General features: G+C 37.1%; 1 protein-coding gene across 6 annotated transcripts in view; it reads left to right on the top strand.

Annotated features, from left to right (window-relative positions):
* Positions 1-17,353, top strand: part of Frmd5 (FERM domain containing) — a 68,222-nt gene that overhangs the window by 4,735 nt on the left and 46,134 nt on the right. For 5 of the 6 annotated variants that reach the window (XM_033333432.2, XM_033333431.2, XM_033333430.2 and 2 more), the window contains exons 2-4: positions 8,186-8,290; positions 11,240-11,282; positions 13,913-14,089. In XM_033333432.2, coding sequence (XP_033189323.1) covers positions 8,186-8,290; positions 11,240-11,282; positions 13,913-14,089 — 325 coding nt within the window. Of the gene's footprint in view, positions 1-8,185; positions 8,291-11,239; positions 11,283-13,912; positions 14,090-17,353 lie in introns of those variants that run through there. The other variant, XM_033333433.2, reaches the window with a different exon arrangement.

Here is a 17,353-nt window from a genome sequence, read left to right as displayed (position 1 = left end):
CGTTCTAACCATCGAAGAGAACAGTGACTTGATCGGTGACGACTATCGTGGGCTCGTTAGATTTTTCTTTCTCGCGATTGGATTTGGATTTGGACGCCGTATAAACCAACCGGCCTACACTCACTCCGTGCTATCATTGTATTCATCGTATCGTGTACGTTTTGACTCATCCGTATTTTTAGTTTATTCATTTACTGTTCGTTTACAGCATTGCTCTACCTCTAGTAATAACTGCAGGCGATTGGAACATTTTTCTCTATTATTGTGTGCTATATATTGTGTGTTGGTAAAGTTTCATGAAAATTGGTATGTCACACTCGACCGACGTCACTGGTAACTATCGCATACGCTTCAGCGGTAACGATCGTTTGGTAAAGCCTTGTTTTATCGTTCTATAGCCTCAAGCATTGGGATATTCGACTCTTGAATCTGATTTCACGTGCAAATGTGATTTATTTTTATTTATTTATTTCAACAGCGGAGCTTCGCTAGCAACGCAGCGCGGCTAACGGTGTGTAATTTCAGACACAATTTGTAGATGTCGCGAATCGAAGAAAATCCGACAGATTCTGGCTAGAATGCACCAACTCGGTTGTATCATTAGACAGTTTAGTGGTTTCTCTCTCGTGGTCGTAGTTTTGCTACCGCGGTGTAATATTTTTGACAAAGAACGATACTTTGCATTGTTCGCAGCTAGGAGACTCATGGTTGGTCGGTAGATATAAACGAGTGAGTGCTGCGTGGCCGATCCTAATTCCGCTAATCGACCACTGGGATGTTCGATTAATCGTGTTTGGGGAATATATTTCTATAGAATGCTTTTTTACGAAAGTATTTAAATAATTTTTTGCATTGTATGTGACATAGCGAATAACTTTGTTACGTTCCCTGGTGTTAGCTTCCAATTGTTAGTTTTGTTGTCTTGTTTGCCTGTTCGTCGTCCTGAATATATCAAATACGCGATGGTATCTAACGTGTCGTTATATTTTTCCCCTCCGCGATTGCTGCAAGATATCGCACCGTTGCGAGGAAAGCGACACAGCTGAGGAAACGCGATTTTCGCAGTTATCGCTGTGAAAACGTTACAAAGACGTTACTCGACCAATTATGGTAATCTTCGTAATTTGACCAATAGAAAGTAGTCCTAACTAGAAGAAGGGTGGTCCTCCAAGGTTAAGGTCCAGCAACTTAAAGCGAAAGAAAAGACGCCTGTATCACGAGCGTTGTTCCTCCTGTCCATATACAGGGTGGTTGGTAACTGGTGGTACAAGCGCAAAGGGGGTGATTCTAGGCGAAAAAAGAAGTCGAAAATATAGAATAAAAATTTCTTTTTAATTTTTCCATCGAGACAACGATCCACAGTGAGATCCGTTATAACGAGACGCGATAAAGTGCACGCGTACCGAGCCAAAATTCAAAGTCGATTTTCTCGAAAACAAAGCCTGGAACGAAAAATTTTTATTCTATATTTTCGACTTCTTTTTTCGCATAGAATCGCCCCCTTTGCGCTTGTACCACCAGTTACCAACCACCCTGTATTATAATATATAATATATGGAATAATAAATTGATTCGTAAATTCGATTTGCGTTTAGAAGCAGTTTTTCGTTTCTTTCGGAAAATATACTTTTTCGAGTTGTGTCGCTTTCCAAGCAAAGATGCAGTATGTTTGCTAAATTTCTTGGACGAGTGGAAACGACCGATGCCTTTTTTCTGTTTCGCATCCAGCAACCAGAGTTTTATTTCAACAACGAATAACGTGGCAAGGTTTATTCGACGGAAGATTAGTCGTTAGTCACGAATAAATTCGTATCTTTATTCGTTGTTCGTTATTGAATTTCAGGAGTAATTGTAAGTAAGCGTCCAGGCAGAAAGGAAAATTGTGCCAGGGGCGGGCGGCGAGATGCCGACGCCGACGCCAACAGTGGTACTCGAAGCCAAAGTGGTTGCCCGTAGCCAGAATCGCCCGATGCTTCTTCGCTCGATACAGTCGACTTTGTCTTTTTAAGTAAACGTTCTCTACTCTCTACGTACAATATTCGAACTTGCAGGCGGATAAGTTCACAAGGGGAGCTATGTTTTACGTGATATGTATTTGTTATTTTATTGTCACTCTCTCGTTATTTATCTTCGTGGAAAATTCATTCGCGAAACCGTCTTAGAGTGCGACACATAATCGAAACCAAATCGCTCTATGTAATCGAATCGTTACTGTTACGACTACAATTTTCTGTGCAGAGGATCTTATTTCTAGCTTCAATCGGCATGAACGAGACACGCCAAATTTATGCCTATTCGTCGCTACAATAATTTTCTTGCCATTGTCGTACTTATAATTTTGTTTGCGTGAGCGGATGTGCGATAAATCTAGTAGTTGTAAGTTGTATACGCAAGGCTGTGACGTGTGATGTCTATGGCGGATATTGCTAACGGTACGGTACTGCTACTTTTGCTCTATGCAGGATGGTTGGTGAACGTGTACGTCCATACGTACGAGGGATGAATGTACGCGTTAAATTATGTTAAAAATGTCATATACAGCTATTCGTGTGTTTTCGTTACTATATTTTATTATTATCGTCATATCGTTATATCTTTCGTGTATTTGTAGAATCGAAGTTTGAGTATAGCGAGTATGGCGGGTCTTCTGCCTAACCGATCGTTAATTTTGTATATTTACCCAATTAATCGCGGTGTTTGTTCTATTTCATCCTATAGGTGCCTTGTGCGTTACGTGTTCATTTTTTCGCTATTAATTGCCAAGGACTTGTTGATAAGTTTCCAAGTTCAAGATTTTTACTTTTACAGTTACCACCTATCGTTTTCGTTCCTCCTGTTCTTTCATTCGTGAGCCTGCTGCTACATATCGAGAATCCCATAACTGCTCCTTTATATTGTTTCTGTCGTGCCATTGAACTTAGGTTCATCTTGTCTCAGTGTCTGGCGAAAGTTAATCGCATAGCCAGTAATACAATTTAATCCAAATTATCCTGCAGTCATCTCTTTCCACTCGTTTGAATAGTCTTTGAACGCGAAGTTTGCTCGTAGTATGCTGTCTGAACTTTGTCTGATCCTCAGCCTGTAGGATGGGTGGGTGAATTTGACGCGTGGGCCTGAGGAAAATGCGATCCGGAAACATTCGATGGGTCTGCTTGATTTCTCCTTTACACACTCCTGGAATAAACGATATTTAGAATTCAACTGATTCGGTTTCTCGATCTTCTCCGTAATTCTTTCAGTCGTCTCCGTTTCGTTTATTTTCGTCTGAAAATCCGAACCGAAGAAAGATTCATCTATTGCTGTTTGGTGACAGGAAAAGAAAACGCGAGACCTTCAAACTCTCCCGATAATCCTGCTACAATGAACGCCTTCCTTGTCTCGGTCCAACTATACGTAGCATAATTTCTACCACCAATTTTGCCGCATCTGTCAGCGACATTGTTTCATCTGTGCTTTCTTCCTCGAACATCGATAGATTAATTAGGTAAGGAGTCCAAGGGCGTCGAGGCTGATCGTTGGACATTTGCCACGCAGTTGTCTCCTCTTACTCGCATTTTCACTCAAAATGCCCTTAATCTCGGCACTCGATCGCGTCTAAAAATTCTTACACGTAGCCAATAATTCCTGCTTAACTTAACGACATTAATTCCTTCCCGTACTTTAACGTAAGATTTTAGCCTAAACATGAATATCGCGAGTCAGACTCGCGATGAAGATTTTGGCCCAAACATTAATATCGGCGAGTCTGACTCGCGACCAGAAACTTGAGCCAAACGTAAACATAACAAGCCGAGCTCGCGGACTGTTTTTTTGCATCAGTCCGGTCTGTTTAGCGCGCGTCGATGTCTACCGATTGGGCCCGAGTTTCGTCGAACTAAATGGAACGGGAAGGGGTAAGCGAGCAGTGGATCGAGATGTCAGGGATCTTCGAACCTCGCCTTATTCGGATCGTCGTTTTTTCTTTTAACTATCAAAACATTCGCCTGTTCACGAGGACAACAGTTTTCTTTCATCTTATTTAATATTCGCCACTGTCTTCTAGTTTAGCTCGCCATTTCGTGTTACCATCGGTGGAAACGCGTTAGTGAAACCTTTGTGCGTCTTACCACTCGTGTAAACTCTTTAGATTTATAATGAAATTTCTAAACTAAACCCGGTTTGCTATTCCAATATACCCCCTTCGGCTCATTCGCGTTCCTCCGACCACTGGCTGGTCAATTTTTCGCTCCACTCTGAGCTCCGCTCTTCTTTGCCAGGCCACGTGTTTCTCCGTTCACCGCTTCTTCCAACAAATCAACTTTCTCTCGCCCCTTTCCCTTACTTCCGTTCTTCATCTTTTCAGTTCTGCAGTTTTGCCTGCTGTCCTTTGCGCTTTCTAGCCGTTTACGCTGCTTTCGCACCGCCTTGTTCGAGAACTTTGCTGAAACTGTAACCCGTAATCTCATTCTATGCACGTGCTACACCTAGGGACACGAACAAAAGGGAATGACGAACGCGTAAGACAGCAATCTTTTTGCTCGCTCTAAAGGTCGCGACATCTAGGCGGTAAGAAGGAGATGCGAGAATGAGGCGCGAAACATAATTAAAAATCGTACTAGTTTTTCGAGAGACAGGGGAGAGCAAATATGACAAAATTGATACAAGCTGTCGTATTAGCGACTGAAAGCTGCAAAACTTTTTCTGCGATTAACACGTTTTACAAAGGAGTTTACTGAGTCCAGAAAATACAGATTTTAAGTACATTATTCACAATAAACATGAATTTTTGTAATGGTATGTTAGGCAAAGGTACCGATACACGGCGATACGACGTAGCCATACTGTATTATGTGTCGGCGCTTTACATTTTTTGTTGTATGATGCAGTTTTTGGGTTTAAGCCTCTGGGGAGCGGAGCTTTTTTTTTAATGTATTTTTTTTTATTTTTTTTCTGTCCTGAAAAACTTGGTCGCAAAACTGCGATTAACACGTTGGTCGCCCAGCGTGATTCGGCTAAGCTTCTTGGGGGGCCCAAATCCGACCGCCGGTACGCAGAACGTAAATAGAGCGACAAGCGGGCATTCATTGTTTATCGCCTTCGATTCATCGCAAAGAAAAGATTATTTAGTTTTGAAATGGAGAAAGCGATGAGCTTTCCAGCTAGAGTATTCCGAGGGATCTCATGGCAGATATCTAGGATCTTTCATTTAGTCGAGAAGCAAACTCGTGAGACGTACATCGGTGATTTTTTCATCCTCAAAATGTTCAGTAAACAGCGTGAAAATATATTTGAAAGCGAGGAGAGTAGCGATGACGAAGTCTACGACTATCGTTCGAAGTGCCGAAAATCAGCCCAAATGTGTTTGGAACGTTTTAACAAATACCACGCGATGTAGCATAACGTAATATTTTATCCAGAATATAAATTAATAAAAAGTAGGGTATAATGTGTTTTTGATATTTTTATGTTGTATATTCTATATATAATATCCTATATTCAATTAACTCGAACGAGAAGAGCGTCACCCATACTTTGTGACGGGGCCCCCACGGAAGTATACCCGTCACATAGATATGGGTGACGCGGCGACCAACGCGTTAAAGCGTTCAAATGGTTAATCCATACTGACTCTGTATAATTCCATATTGATTTAGATATTCATTTATTATTTATTATTACTTATATTTATTTATCATATAGATTATTTATTAGACAAGTTTTTGCTTAACAGGTTATAATATATTCTTCCGTTACTCGTGCAGTACATTTCCGATTACTGCTACTGTGTTGATTATTACTATTATTCCATTTTTCAGAACAGAGTTGTTTGTACGTACGTGCATTAAACTGTTTAATCATAGCTGCCAAATTCGCTACATCGTTGGCAAACAAACGTCGTTGTTGTTCGTTTATCCACTGATCGTCAATCGGGAAACAGAGCGTGTAATTTCATTATTCGAAACGTTTTCAAATTACGGCATATTGTTATCGATGAAATGTCACCTTGTAGCCAATAATTTCTCGGTATTTCCGCTATCTATTGTCTTTTTCGAGAATAGAACGAATTTAATTTTCCAATTATCAAAGTATTTTTGTATCATGCGTATTTGCACTTATTTGGCTGCTACCAGCGCATGGAATGGAAGACTTTGGAAGAAAGCGCATGGAATGGAAGACTTTGGAAGAAAGCGCATTTGCTGTCCCGTTGACCGTGGGTTCGTTATTGAACCTAGGATCATTCTCATTAGTGAAATTCTGTAATAATCGTATTCGTATCAGCAAATATAATCTCTATTGCATAACAACAATAACTAATCCAAATGAAGATTCGTTACACGCCCCTAACCTCAATGAGAACTCGACATATATATACGTAATACATTTCTAATAGTATTTGAATACTGTTGTTATGTCTTTATTCAGAGGTAGGATCACAATAGCTATTATTATATTCTATGGATAAATCTATCACACCGTTCTGAGCCAAAAAAAACCTTTATTGCATGTTCTTACATAGACTAGGGATAAAAACAAAAGAACATCTTAAACCTAACGATTAAATCTATCGATTGTATCTAGAACTATCTTCTAGTTATTTTTTCTTGTAACTAATGCATCTGCATATAGATGGCGAGCACGAACTCACGTTGTCAGTTTCAACAAATACTTTCCTATTTATACCATTTGTACCGTCGTAGAAGAGAACTACTGCAATGAAAATTTAGTTATCGCTAGTAACGACAAGTTTATCCTATTAATCGTCTACCCAACGAGAATGTTTACTTGGTTAATCAAAACATTAAACGTATGGTTCATTGAGCTTACGCGTACGAGCAAAGTAGGTGCGGCGAAGCATTGGCGGCAAGATATTGGAAAAAATGTACCCAAACTTTACCGAAGAATTCCGCACTGACCGACTTCCCATTTGGAAGCTTTTGTTTACAGATGGAATGATTAGAGAAAGAACAAAGTGAACATACGCCAAACACGATGCATGGAAAAAATCGTATAAAAATTTGTTGGCTCTGTGCGATGAAATCGAAGTAGGTTAAAGCTAGAATTGAAATATCATCGGTTCAAGATTTTTTGGTTCTTATCCAAAAACTAATCGATATTATAACGTGAAAGAAACTTGATTTCTGAAGAAAGATGCTTTTGGTAATGGCTTTCGGTATTTCTGACAACTGTTCCGATTTTTGTCAAAATATTATTTCAAAAAAATGTCGCGAAAAACATTGTAAGTACTTTTAATATTAAGTGAAGACTAAACTTAAAGCTAATCTAAAGCGCAAGGAATACATAGAGTCGACGTAGTCGTAAAGATAAACACAAACGTAAAGGTATTAGTCGAAAGTGTGATATATTGTACATACAAACAAAAGGATATAAAAACGCGTGGCGGAAAGCAGTGACCTTGCTTGTCTTCTTTCCTGCAACGTACGCTAGATAGAGTAGTACGGTTACGCTTTGTTCCGATGTTTCGTGAATGTTTCGGTTCGTCTCTTCGGGATAGTAGATTCAAAACAGTTTCGTTTAACTAGAAACTGTAGAATATCAAAGGAGAAATTAAAATTATCAAAAAATTATTGTTACAAAAGTTATTCGATTCGAAGGCGGGGGGTGGCATTATACGATGGAAATTATCCTTTTGCAGATATTCTAACTTTAATTTGTGAAACTTAGCGTGCGAAGGAAAGGCGCGAAGCGACATTCTTGTGTTTACGTTGGTTTCGTCTTTCACGCGTCTTAGAAACAGGAGAATACCGTTCGCGTTAAATTTGGCAAATTCGAGCTTTTATATAGACAGGTTATTAGTTCATTATACTGTAATATTTTTGATAATATTTAATTGTATTTAATTATACATTAGCGTACGTATAGAAATACAGAATATTGTTTCAAATAAGGTAAAGTTATACGTAATATTCGAGGTTATATTTCGGCTGCTTATACATGTTGTGACGCAGTAACGTTGCCAATATTGTTTTAATTTTTCTATCCGCTCTACGTTCCGATTAATTTGTATTTAAATCACAATTAACATAATTGTGGGATTTAGAGAAATTTCAATTAGAAGGAAGAAAATAGAATACACGCGATGTGCTTTATAACATACACACATGATTTAAAAAAACAGTTACATAGTATGTAAGATGCTTCCATACTCAAATTAGTCGCAATCTCTTTTCTTTTCTTATTGTTGCAGCCCCAGGACAAAGGAAGGTATATTCTCGAATATGTATGCAAGCAACTCAATATCCTGGAAACGGATTATTTTGGGCTTCGTTACATGGATCATTGTAGGCAAAGGGTAAGTTCAACCATGTTTTTTTTCTAGATTCTTCTCTTTCGATTTAATTTTGCAAATGCCAGCCCCGAAAGCTTATCTTTGATATTACATCTATGTTACCAATGATCTGATCAATGCGCAAAATATGTCGCTTCTCTTTCAACAATATCTTAACTTTTTTATTTTCCAAACACAAGACTTTCAAACTTCTTTTTTTATTTCAACATGCAAATTGCATTTCTGGTGCATTAGTAGCGCGTAACTGGTATGAAAAATTTGTTAAAAAATTAAAATTTTATTTTATCGTTAAAATTTTATTGTATAAAGCTCGTAAACTCTTACGCAAACGCGTTATTGTCTTGGCAGGTAGGGACTCTATCTTCGTATAAACTATCACGACATTCGTATTTGGTATCCCATTTAAATCGATCTCTGCGAATGTCTACGATATTATTTACGATACTATTTACGATACCGAAAAATATCTGGAAAATCCAAGTTGAAATTCGTCGCGACCAGTCTACAAAACCTCTGGCAACGATCTTCCAAATTATCAGACTGACGTAAACTGTCCGTGCGTGGAACCGGACGATCTGACGCTTTAATAGGAATTTTTACATTTTCCACCTACTCTATCTGGAAAACTAATTATCGGCTCAACTTGAAAGGAACATAGTCGAATAAGCAAGATAGAAATGTCCCTAAACTAAATTAAACTCGCGATAAGCGAATGGAAAGAGCTTCCTAGAACAAGCATTTCGATAATATTTTAGCCCCTTACCCTCTTAACTATTAGGGTAGTTATTCACCTAAATAGGATTTGCAGTTTTTACTTGATTTCTCTTCTTCTATCCCATAGGGAAATATTTTGATTGAAAAAGTTATTTCTCTGGATTTTTCGAACAGTGCGTCATAATTCAAAAAATTAGAAACCAGTATTTTTATCTTCTTGCGCGGATGACCTACTTATACAGGGTGGTTGGTAACTGGTGGTACAAGCGGAAAGGGGGTGATTCTACGCGAAAAAAGAAGTCGAAAATATAGAATAAAAATTTTTCGTTCGAGGCTTTGTTTTCGAGAAAATCGACTTTGAATTTTCGGTCGGTGCGCGTGCACTTTATCGCGTCTCGTTATAACGGATCTCACTGTAGATCGTTGTCTCGATGGAAAAATTAAAAACAAAATTTTTTTTAAATTGTTGTTCTATATCTTCGACTTCTTTTTTCGCGTAGAATCAGCCCCTTTTCACCAATTACCAACCACCTTGTATAATTGACATAACGCGTGCATCATGCGAGTGTTATATGCGATTCTAAATAATTTTAGTCTTATTTTTAGACGAGTGAATTTTATACCCTCGTTCTACCAATCATTTCAATTCATTCGATCACAGGATTTACTCGCTCGACATGAACGCGCGCATCCAGCATACGATAAATCGTAAATTACCGCAGTGATATTTATAACTAATTTTTTTTTAGTGGAGGGAAAGAGAGGGAGAGAGAATGTAAAATTCGATAATTCGTGAGATGTTTGAAACTAAAAAGTCAGGTGTTTCGTGTAAAAATCTGAAATACCTCACGAATTATTGGTACGTAGTCGGTTCAACGACAAAGGTCGTGATAAGCACGTGATAGAGGCCAGGTGAATCAGCCATCGATCGAACGATAAAGCCGAGAATACACTTTCTTTAGAAACATTCAGAACCAATTTTTATTCTTCGCTCGTCGTTACGTTTGTGACTTTCAGCGACCTTGAACGACCGTGAGATTCGAATTCATTTTGATCGAAGGATTACGATCGCAGATGTTCAAAAATACATCTAAACTCGTAAACACGTCCATCCAAGAAGAAAATATTCTGCATCGCGTAATAATTCTCTCGGAATCAAACAACTTTTCTTTCAAATATTTTTCTGTGTCTTAAAAATAGAAAGAGTTATTTATACTCCCGTTTATAACATATAGCGATGCGAAACTGATTTATCTAAGAAAAAAAACATTGCTGTCCAATGTCTGACCAAGGGAAAGAAATATGTCGTTACGCGCGAAATTCGTGTCGCGATTGGTTACAACGGGTTACAAGGAAGATGGCTACGACGTATTCTGGCATTATAGAAATATCACAATACGTTGCGGTTGTTTTCTTCCTTACCCACTACTCGATACGAGATAAATTTTGGAGGACATTTTGTCCCTGTCCCCGTGACCTGACACTTTGGAACCTCGGACGCTCGAGAGGGTCGCAGGGCTGCGTGAAATCTTGTTATTTCAAATCTCTGTTAATAAAAATTGCATTGGCACTTTGGTAAAATTTTTCTGATTAAAATCAGACCAAACACGACGTAGTTTAAATCACGTTTAAACGTATATGCGGATAAATGCATAATAGAGGGGAAAAATAGGTTAATAAGCGAATGTCGCTAAATAAGCAAATATGCTGCAAATTATATCGCCTGTGGTATTGTTTTTGGTAAGAGAAGGCTCACAGGAATCACATCGGTAACCGTTTTAGTCGATAAGAAGTTGCGTCGTTGCGTCAACATTCTCTGACCGCTGTGTTGTTTTCTCATCGAGTCTCGACCTCTTTCGGACTTCTTTCGGACCTCTTTCACTCGCGCTGTCTTTTGCCAAGTTCGTATTTACGAAATACGATCGAGTCCTGTACGATAACTCATCGCCAAGTAGTCTTGATTTTCGGTTAATTACGTATACGAGAAAATACGTATTTACAAAGGTATATGTAGTTGCTAATGCGTGACACAATAATAACAATTTTGTTGTTCGTATTTGCCAATAATCGAACAAAAATTGGACGTTGAAAATTTATTGGTTATTCATTAAAATAATCCGCTAATCACTTGTTATTATTATTGCTAATTATATTTGATTTGTATTTAATATTACTAAAATGAAACGACTGATGTGACAAATAATATTTAATTAACCGTATTAAATGAATCTGTTTCAGCATTGGTTAGATCTGGCAAAAACAGCGATTAAGCAAGTAAAAGGTTAGTACTTGGAACTCTATTGCATTGCTTGAATGTTTAAGGTGATTGTTACTTAAATGTTTTATTGCGTGTCTTGTAAAAATTCCTAATATTTTAGTACCATAATTTTTCCACACTGTTAAAATATAGCAAAAATATTAGCGAAGGATATATCGTTAGACCAAATGTTTTGCACGTAATTTATTCGTAAAAGGCTGGTATTTGTCAAACACGATTTGATTTCGAGAAACAATTGAAGCTACGTAATCAGAGTCATGCGTGAGAAGAAATTAAAAAATGAGAAATGAAATTAAAAATAGATTCCTGTAGACTGATCTGAATACATATTTTAGGAATTAAATGAATTAAGCGGAGCGAAATAAACTCTGCAAGGTTTCCATATAAGAATTTCTGCAGGAGATAGCACGTAAATTCGATCGTGTATAACAGTGCACAGCTGTGGCCAAGGTTTCGATTGCTGTGTTTTTTCTTCTTTCTGTAGTCGATCGTCGTGGGTCGATGTCACATGAAACTTTCAAACTCTAGTGACCCAATACGTACCGTATTATTCCTATTCGTCCAAATAAACAGAAGAATTTGGTCTTAGAAAAGAAAATAAGAAATTTCATTTGACAATTTACCATAGTCTCTCTCTCTCTCTCTCTCTCTCTTTCTTTCTCTCTCTCTCTCTCCCTCTCGCTCGCTCGCTCGCTCATCCTTTTTGGCTCTTTTAAAATATCTCAAATATTTTTTTTCGCGATATCAACTTTTACTCTCTATATAGGCGTATAACATTGCCTTCTTCTAGTAACCTGCCAAGGCTGTCCCGTATAAAATTTTCATATTTTATGCCATTACTGAAAATTCTCAACGCAAGAATTGATTGTAATTTTAATAAATAATAATAATAAAAAATATTTTATGCCAGTAAGCGTTCCGTTAATGAAATATATACCGATTATCGTCGTTGATTATTAACCTGTTTCATCAGTTTCGTTAGTTGATAATATCCGCAAATTTTCCACAGACCAATATCGTATATTACCCGCATTTACTTTCCATAAAACTTTCGTGAAACTTATCTGATCGGTAAATAATATCAGAGCAAATTGTATTACCGTTTATGCGCATTTGCGGAATCTTATATCATGCGGAAATTTATGCTCGACAAGAATTCTTTATACGCTATGCCCGCTAATGTCAGATTAACGTTCGATATACCTAATTAATCAACTAACTGATTAATTGATTAATTAATTTTTAACGCGTCTTACTTTCGTAATATGCGAGGTACTCAACCGCTAAACAAGGGTTAACGTGGCGATCATGCCTACTATACCGATTCCGTCTTTTGGCAATCAGACTAGTGCCACCTTTCCTATAATAATTATTCGTTTCACAATTCACGATTAACATGGTGTATTAAATAATGAAAAAATGTCTTTTGCACGCACGATAAAACGGCGATAAAATTTTGTCCAAAGTTTGTTCTCTTTAAAAATAAAATATTAATCGGTGGTTTATAAAACCTAATCAAGCATAATCCTTTTCTTAATATGAATATGCTGTTTGACCGTATACCATCTAATCGGCGTGTTGATAATTGGAATATTTATAATAAATATTTTTAATGGCAAAGAGAACTACTCGAACGATATAACGCCACTTGACGTACATGGTCTCTAATTTCTTACCAATGTTTATTATTATTCGTACTCTTTGCCATTTCGCTTTTTGCTTTCTTCGCATTCTTAGGCTTTACAAACGCCTACGTATAACCGAGTACAACGACTAATATAGGCGCAATATTACGAGACGCAGCTGTAGACTCGTTAGAGCACGTGGTACGATCGATGCGGATGTGCACGAGCTTTAGTTGCGCGATGATTTCGACGTTGCATCGATGCGTGAAGCGCGGATGCCATTGCTTGTGCTAAAGGTCGTTGAAATCGTGTAAACACTTTCTATTTTACTATGGATAAAGAAATGCAGCGATTTGAAAAAGAAACGTGACATTGAAATCTCCGTAAATCGGTCGATTCTATAAAAATATTATTACATAATATAGTATATATATATCGTGAATTGTGTAACTATATATATATATATATAGTACGAGTTGTTTAGAAGCCACGCTGGCCATGGCTCCATGAAGCTTATTCTGAAAAAAAGCATATTTTTCTCGTTTATGAAAAAATATTATACACTTGTCGATTGTTGGAACCAAGGCGTCATTTTTCCACTGATCTTTTATTTCGTATAATACGGAATCGCGTAACACGGCATTTTTTCTCGGGAAACTAACCAACTAACGTGTTATAGAGAGATACTCGTGCAGAAAAATTGCAAGAACAAGGACTCTTGCGTAAGAATTTCGCAATTACTGCGATTTGCAGTTATCTAATTTGTCTTCTTGTAATAAATGAATGCATAATACTAGGCGTAGTTTTTTTTAAATTAACCATCGTCGTCGATGCATAATTTTGTTAAACAAGATAACGGAATTGCGAAAATGGTAGAAAAGTCTGTGATTTGAGAATCAGATCTGTATACTGCAGTTATTTCATTGGGGTAAAATTTATTAGCAACTACGATTCTTTTTTAGTATATCACAAGTAAAATACGTTCTCTTTATTGCGAATGTGTTCTAGACATGGATCCGATTCTGTTCAGTTTTCGTGTGAAATTTTATCCACCGGATCCTCTGAGGTTGAAAGAAGAAATAACTAGGTATCAGGTTTACCAACAGCTTAAGAGAGACCTTCTTCATGGCCGACTATATTGCAGTCCGGGTGAAGCAGCGCTGCTCGCCGCATGCATCGTGCAAAGTGAGTAGATCTTCTATTCGATACGACTTTATTAAATAAAAAGTTATTGTCGAGTGATTTTAACGCGAATATCTGAATACCAACCGGCAGAATGGTCTATAGCTGGTTCTGCTCGAAAATCTATGGTATGGTTCTAGCGATGTAACGTTGTAAACAAGAAACGTGTTAGGTGTTTGAGATTTACCGAATAAGAGTCTGTAGCACATCGAATTAAGACAGTTTCGGTTAAGAAGTTTTCGCTCGAAATATATATTTTTCTTCACAAAGAACTTGTTGTTCATTGTCGTTATTAATCCCTTCCCGTATTTTAGCGTGTCAGACTCGCGATAAAGATTTTGGCCCAAACATAAATATCGCGAGTCTGACTCGCGACCGGATACTTGGGCCAAATGTAAACATAACAAGCCGAGCTCGCGGACTGTTTTTTTGCCCGTTACGATCGTTAATGAACGTTAGTTTCTGTTTACGAGCATCAGTCTGGTCTGTTTCGTCGAACTAAATAGTACGGGAAGGGGTTAGTTACTTGGGTCTTCGTTCTAATAAATACTGGAATAAAACGTATCGTTACGGCTGTGTCCTAACCGTCGATTTGAATCTTTCGAAGGAACAAGCATGAACTAAGTCACGAAAGAGCGTCGTCTGAACATCGTAACATTGTGAACAATGTAACTTACAAAACGATTCATCTGGAAATGTTATTTCCGTTTGGTACTCATTTCTTATAAGGAGAAATATTCAAACTGAAAACATCGGGAATAGAGCGATAAATTAACATTTGTATAAATTACAGCTGTCTGTAAATTGCATTAAATAAACTATAAGATCTTTTGTGTTTCTTTTGCTTGTAAACGTGCTAAACAGACTTCTCTGTTACATGGATCTTTGTTATGTATTTATTTCATAGTATGTTACGATAAAACTTTGTCGTACTAGATTCGTGTACATGTAATACTAGTAACTTATGTCAGACTCCATTACGTTACATATGCTTCATTGCATATTTAAATATTCAAATGTACATGTTTAGAAACGTTACGATAACGTTTCATTTTCTTACGCTCATAAGTTAGAGAACATCTATTAAATGAAATGGTAATACGTTTTAATAATTATTAGATTGTGGATTTTTATGCAAATATATTTCTTATACCGCACAAGTACCGAAGTAGAATTCGCATAGCAAATCATTGTATCTATTAACATTTATAACGAGTATTTCACTTTCAATACTTTACATACTTTGTCCATAAAATTTTCCAATTAATATTCCAAATATTCTCAAGGTTTCCAAATCCTACGCACACTTTGCTAATCGTATTTAAAGAAGCGAAAAAGTGAGGACAGGGCTGTGAGAAAATTACAAACGAAAAACACGACTCGCTCTGTGTAGTAGTTTCGGTTCGGCAAAAATTTACAGAAGAATGTAATCTAGGCGTGTTTTCAACAAAGCACGATGCAGATGCGGCGAAATTGCATCTAAGATTCTCTATAATTTGATTATCTTATTTTTAGATGCTCTATAACTTTCAAGTTTCAAGTATCGATTTTCGATAATTTATAGTACATAGAGCTATCACCCACTGCATATTTTTGCCACACTGCTCGCACGTCCGCGACTTGTTGCTTCCAACGTGACCGATTCGGCATAGGATGAAACAGCGATGCAAAATGATAGTTGCAATGGAAACTAAGTAGGACGTTTTATTCGTTTATCTGTTATTCATATTGCCTTGCGGCTAAAGGATGACTTTCAGTTGTCTCGTACGATCGATATTTCGACTAATTCTATATCCGATCGTAATTCTGTCTATGTTCCGATAATTTAACTGCTTCGAATTTTTATTTACGAGAGCATCGTAAAACTTTAATTTTCACAATAACATACACTACGTTCATACTTTGCATATCCGCTGAAAAACCGGATTATTATCGCTCGTGACAAAATCGTTTTTAATAATTTTACAAAATTGCAACAAGGAAGAATATTAGAATATTTAGACAATTATTAGTTGGAAAATTATTAGGGTTGTCTGAAAATATAAAAAATCCTTGTCTTCGACGGAGTCAGCATAATATCGCCGTTCGGAAAAACGATTCCGGAAGAAGCATTAGACGCGCGTGCAAACTATGTTGTGCGAATAAAAGACGTCGAATGGACCAAACAAAGGCAGAAAAGAATTTGAAGAAAACAACAACTTATTGTCCAAATTGTCCCGACCAACCTCACCTACGTATAGAATGCTTTAAAGTTTTACATTCCAAATAATTTTTTTAATAAACCATTTTCGTATTTTTATTTTATAACAATTCAACAGTTTTATTATTATGGAATATCTTTTCAAATACCTACGACGATCCTTGACAAGTAGTCAAATAAGCGACACCCGAATATGGGTTACGCGGCCTGACCAGAAACTTTGCTAACACCCGAATACGGGTACGTGGCAGTTGTCACGTAAAATAACACAAGAAAATAGAAAAAACAAATTTTTTTTATATTTATTAATATTTACAATCAATTCTCGCACTGAGAATTTTCAGTAATTTTTTCTGGCGTGGCGCAATGACATACGGCTAATTATAAAAAACAAATTTAAGATGAAAAGTAAATAAAAGGAACATTATTTTTTTTCTAACACCTAGTTTACAATTTGCTTCCGAGCTCTAAGCCTGACTTTTCAAAACTGACTCTTACAACTCGACTTCCGACCGGATTCGATTATTTTTCTTTTGTCACCCCTCGATATCCCCATTGTCCTTGAGTTTGTTAGGCGTCCGCGCCGTTGCCACGCACGCCCTCTTCTCGAACATTCGGCGGAAGGACCGTTGGGATGTCATTAGGCGACATACATTGTCGCCTTTATCTCCATCTTCATCTTTATCATAACACTTACTTATAAATTATACTTATCTATAATAAGTATTAACTTATTATAAATATTTAGCCATGTCATTGCGCCACTTATAAATTATGCTTATCTATAATAAGTATTAACTTATTATAAATAATTCGCCATGTTACTGCGCCACGCCAGAAAAAATTACTGAAAATTCTCAATGCGAGAATTGATTGTAAATATTAATAAATAAAAAAGAAAATCTTTATCTCCATCATCAGTCCATCGGATTTGAAGCGTGCCGGTCGTGACACAGGCTTCGGCGTTATCTATTTTTTTTTTTTTTTTATTTAAAATTTCACATTCACAATTTGTCCGATTTGGACATTTGGTAGAATTTTTTGGCTGTTCGATCATCATGTGGGTG

The sequence above is a fragment of the Bombus vancouverensis genome, chromosome 5 (genome assembly GCF_051014615.1).
Source record: "Bombus vancouverensis nearcticus chromosome 5, iyBomVanc1_principal, whole genome shotgun sequence".
NCBI classification, from domain to species: domain Eukaryota; kingdom Metazoa; phylum Arthropoda; class Insecta; order Hymenoptera; family Apidae; genus Bombus; species Bombus vancouverensis.
Note: the sequence above shows the minus strand (reverse complement) of the source record. Positions and strands in the feature narration are given on the sequence as shown.